At 42.4% G+C, this 5,243-nt stretch overlaps 1 protein-coding gene across 1 annotated transcript in view; it reads left to right on the top strand.

Moving 5' to 3' along the window:
* The first annotated feature begins 998 nt into the window (after window positions 1–998).
* Window positions 999–5,243, top strand: part of LOC123968616 (zinc finger protein 407-like) — a 61,410-nt gene continuing 57,165 nt past the window's right edge. Inside the window, exons 1-2 of the mRNA XM_046045484.1 lie at window positions 999–1,081; window positions 1,199–1,365. Coding sequence (XP_045901440.1) covers window positions 999–1,081; window positions 1,199–1,365 — 250 coding nt within the window. The remainder of the gene's footprint in view (window positions 1,082–1,198; window positions 1,366–5,243) is intronic.

The raw sequence follows: 5,243 nt of genomic DNA, 5'->3' as shown, positions 1-5,243 counted from the left end.
TCCCCCCCCCCCCCCCCCCCATCTTCCAGTAAGGAAGATGTATGAGTTTGAATTATTGATTCAGACACATGCTACATGCTGCTTGGAGTCATTATTTGTTCAGGTGAGTGTCATGCTGCTCGCTATGAAACAGATACCACAGGGATTAAGCGACACAATCAGGACTTAAAGACAGCCGCCCTCCCTAAAATAACATGGCCCTCTCTGCAAGACGAATGCTCCCCAAAACTCGACTTCATTTGTTTATGACTCGCACATTAGTCATTCTGTGCCTAAATTATAGTGGGGGTAAAGATTAATTCAAGCTCAGGCTTTTTCTATTGTTTTTATTTTTGTGTGTTTCTTGAAGCCTAATAACACAGCAGATGAATATAAGTGCAAACATCCTACACGTTGATAAAAATAAAATAAAAAAATACTGCTTTTGTTGGTTGGTAGGCGTCTGCATGAAGAATAGAGGGATGTCCGGAGTCAAGAAAGAACATCATGCATTGCCACATTTTTGTCCTGATCTCAAAAGAGGCTTTCCGCAGCATACAACCAAACAACACTCACCACTCACACATTTATTGGATTGATACTGACTATCCAAAGCAGAGCGAGCAGTGCTAACGTTGTTTATGTGAGCAGAGATCGGAACGACGTGCTCATCGCGAAGTTCAGATGGAGGAAAGCTCTGATACAGGAGCCTTAAGAGCGAGGTGGGAGGTAAAATGTTGCTAACTGTTCATTTAGCCCTGGCTAAGTGGTCAGGGACGCTGGACAGGTGAACTCTATTCTCCCCACTGGCCCTGCGGGGTGTGTGTGTGTGTGTGTGTGTGTGTGTGGACTGTAACAGAATTTCTCCAGTCCTCTGGGCCCCGGTGCAAAGCAGAGAATAAATGGTGGAGGTGGCAGCCCAGGACAGAAAAATCAATGCCTGCTTATACAGACATGACACACCAGCAGCCAACTGCATTCTGTGTGTGTTGTGTGTGTTTGTGTCAGTGTTGGTGTAGATGTACAGCACGCAGTCATATGGCCCTGTGCTCTGTGGGTGTGAGTGCGAGTACCCAACAACCTCCATTTCCTTTCTCACAGGGTAGATTGTCTAGCATTTTACGCCAGCTTTGGGATCAGTAAATAACTCTTAGTTTTTCCCTCCTCCTCCTTCTCCTCCTCCCCCTGATTCCCCTCTGCCTCTCTTCTCCTCCTGCAGGAAGTTTGAATGCGACTTGTGTGAGCGCTCCTTCAGTGAAAAATGGGCCCTGAACAACCACATGAAACTGCACAGTGGAGAGAAACCATATAAGTGCGCCTGGCCGTCCTGCCACTACGCCTTCCTCAACCTGTCAGCCATGAAGGACCACTACAGGACACACACTGGTGAGACACTGAGAGCTAGTAACCTCCACCATGAACTGTCACTACTGTCCCCCGCCATAAACACGTTGACTGACACTCTAAACTGCAAAATTCATGAGATTTTCTTTTTTTACCGGCAAATTGCTTTTTTGTGAGTAGGAGACAGAAGGTTATTTATCAAGAAACACTATACTTGGATCAGACAAAATGTACTTTTTCATTCCTCTATAGCTGTAGACTGTTTAACAAAATGAAGTTTGTGTGTTAACTGTGAAATCTCACATTAATTATGAATCTTCACAGCTTTGTTTGGAAAAAAAAATCTACACACGTTTTTGGCTTTAGCCATGACTTGTCCATCTGTACTGATTTTCAACATCCAGAGAAATTTGAGAACTGGTTCTTGGCGGTCTTGCCGACACTCTTGGTAGATGATAAAACCCTTCCTCCTGATCTTGATAGGACCGTCCCAATTATATGATCTTATATCAGCCAGGAAAAAGATGTTTGTATTACATGTTTGTTTTCTGCCAAACCTCCAGACTTAAGGTAGTGTGTATTCCCCAAATCCAACTGGTTGTCATGTGTATTTCCCCAAAATCCATCTGGTCACCGAGTGTGTGTGTTCCCCAAACCCAGCTTGTCAGCAAGGGTGTGTTTATCGGATCCATCTGATCCTCAAGAGTGTGTTTTCCCACATTGAACCAGTCTAGTGTGCTTCTCTATAATGCATAAAGGGAAAAGAGGGGGAAATGCATTAATTCTGGTATGTGTGTGTTTATTCATACCACGTGTGTCCCACCTTTGATCCAAAAAACTATTAGAATTTGAGTAGATTCCCAAATAAATTTTAATGATTTATAGCAATTAGATTTCAGAGTTTTGTTTGTGTTTTTGTCTCTTTAAAACCATGACGTGTGTTGTATATATTATTAGTGTAACTAGCAATGCAGACGGTGCACTTATTTTACTCTCTTTTCAAACCTTAATTAAATCATACTTTTGAATATACATTGTAAAGCTTTTCAACAAACTGATGTGATAATAACCAAGTGGATCTGTAGTTTTCCCTCTTTATTTCTGTCTTTCTGTTTTTATATATGCAGTGCCTTTTCTTTACCATTCTGTCCTTCCCTTTAATTTCTGTACGTACACTACACTGTGGGACTCCACTGACTGTACTGACTCGTGTGTTTTTTTTACTTACTAAAAACTTTGGATAGACAGATCATGCGGTGGGCGGTAGAAGGATACTGTCTTGAATAATAGCCCCACGATAGGAGCCCAAGTCAGTCTCTCTGAAAGTGTCTTTATGCTGCAGCCCAGCAGTTTCCCCTCGGCCGCAGTAATGTCCCACACACAGCTCCTTGATGCCCTTTTAAGTCAATGACAGAAGCAGCAGCAGCCAGTGGTCTGACAGCCTGACTGAGCGCTTGCAGGAGTGCCCTCCATCCGTCACGGGTGCCTGCTGTGTCTGTGTCTGTGTGTGTGTGTGTGTGTGTGTGTGTGTAAGACTTGCTGGATGTTATTTTAAATGTGTTTTAACAGTGATGTAATGTCAAGGCGCCTCTGACATAATTAGACGTTTTATTTTCATTAGTTTCCAGCCCTCATCATTCCCCATCAGGCGGCTGCCGTTGCACTGTCACCTAGCTGTCACCTGGAGAGGTGTGGGGTGGTGTGTGGGTGTGTGTGAGTTTGGTAGGAGGAAACACAGACTTGAAGAGAGTGAGTGAAGTGATTGAGATAGAAACAGGAAAGTGATGAAATGAGAGAGCTTGAAAGATCATGGGTGACCAAGTATGAGCATATGAAAATAGGAGAATAAAGACTGAACCCGAAACAACTTCATTTTTGTGAGTGACAAGACCGGACTTGATTAGCAACCCCGAACAAAAAGCTAACAAAATTTGCTCTACTGTGTCCACCCGACACTCTTTGCCAGTTGTAATTGGTGCTGGGTTAGACGGTTAGCTACAGCTATACAGTCATTGCAATCACATTCCAGCTGCCAACCTGAAACACTGAAATATTATCTGCACGTGTATGATCTGTTTAAAGGTTATAAATTGTCTCCTGAGATGCAATACTAATAAAATAAGTAGGGGATTTTAAAGTTGAGCTAATCTTTACTGGAGCCGAGTGTAATGATACACACATTTAGCTCATTTGTTGGAACTGTAAAACTCAGTGGCAAGTTTTAAATGAGTTGGTCTTTGTCACGAGTGTATAATTGGGTTTATAATCCTTTAAAATAACATTTCTAATTCCAGTCAGTGTCATGATATTATGCTGAAACACCATGTGACAGATTGAGCGCTGAGACAATATATACACCGTGAACAATACGCCAGAAATACAATACTTCAAATGACCAAGTACGTTAAACCCCTCCCCCGAACAGTGGTTTTTCAATCATAGCTTAGAAACCGTAAGTACACCTGGCAGACCTGCCAAGTTTTGGACTTCTTCACATGTTGGTACGGTATGCGTGGGACTGTAGTGAGAGTGATACGCTGTACGTAACAGTGTGGAGGCCCATGAATTTTTTTGCCTTTTCCAAACCAAAAACACAGCAGCAAGAGTGTAGAGAATGGATTAAACAGTTTGTTTGTTGCAAACATGAGCATGTTTGGCTAAGAAGCAAACCATTTAAAGTACCTAAACTCGGCTTACTCCACAGTCAGGAGCATTTAATTCTACATTTTTGCCGTAGATCGAACCAGAAACCTTCTGATTACAAGACAACTGCTTGACCTCATGATTATTCCTCATTCTAAAAGCCCTTTCTCTTGCAAAGTTAAAGTTAAAAGTGAAACATACTATTTGAAAATACAAACAATAAAGCATAAATCAAATCATCTGTCTTACTTGTCCAAGTATTTATGAATGTAAGCTAACACTAGGACTAACTACCACTACTGCTGACAAGAACAAATGCTGCTGATCATGCTTTCTTTTTACCTTGGACATGGGTTTTGCATCAGTCTTTTAGCATGTTACGTATATGTAGACATCAAGTGCATATGTAAGACCCTTTAACAGGGTTCCCGTTTTTAAATGAGTCATCTTAAAACATTTAGACGTCAGCCGGCGATGGAATTTCAGTTAACTGTATAGAGCTAATGTTGGCATAAATAGCTAGCTAGCTACAGTTGTTGAAATGTGCTAGCGACAGTTATCATTTTAGCTGACATATTTGTGGTCGCTGGCTAGAAATGAGAATCCTTCTTTTGTCAACCTCTGTCTGTATTATAGTATAGAAGCATTGTTTTCAAGTGATTTTTGAAACCCATTGTTTCAAAACAATTTCATATGGTACGGTTAATCTGCCCTCAGTATCATTTTAACCCGCATATGTGCAAGGTTGACAGGCATAGCAACAGTAACTAAGGGGGCGGTACTTTGCAAATGGTCAGTTCAGCAAGAAACACTCAGGGCAAGGCAAACTCAACAACACATATTTTGCATTTGCACCCATAACTACATTGTAACCAAACGAACAACCACGAAGTAAGGAGTCCCTAATGGAAAATGCATTTCATCATCCAATGGATAGAGTTGCTGGTTGTGACATGCAGAGCCCCCCTCCCCCAAAAAGGGAAAAAAAAGTTAACACCTCCACTCTCCTTCTCCTGCCTCTAACGGGATTCATTGTTTGTCTCTGATTTGTGTGTTTTTTATGTTAATCACTCCCTCCTCACACACCAGTCATGTCTGAGGGAGAGGGAGCAGGGCGGGGGCGGGGGATTCAGTGGTCGTCAGCCACCAGGGTCATTTGTAACGGCTGATGAATGAGAGACTCAAATAAATAAATAAGTGCACTGCATCTGACCCACCCAGTTTTTCCCAGGCTCTTGGGTGGTGTGTGTGTGTCTGTGAGAGGGGGGGGGGGGGGG

This window comes from Micropterus dolomieu, linkage group LG03 (assembly GCF_021292245.1).
Source record: "Micropterus dolomieu isolate WLL.071019.BEF.003 ecotype Adirondacks linkage group LG03, ASM2129224v1, whole genome shotgun sequence".
NCBI classification, from domain to species: domain Eukaryota; kingdom Metazoa; phylum Chordata; class Actinopteri; order Centrarchiformes; family Centrarchidae; genus Micropterus; species Micropterus dolomieu.
The sequence above is the reverse complement of the archived record's forward strand: the minus strand, read 5'-3'. Positions and strand labels throughout refer to the sequence as shown.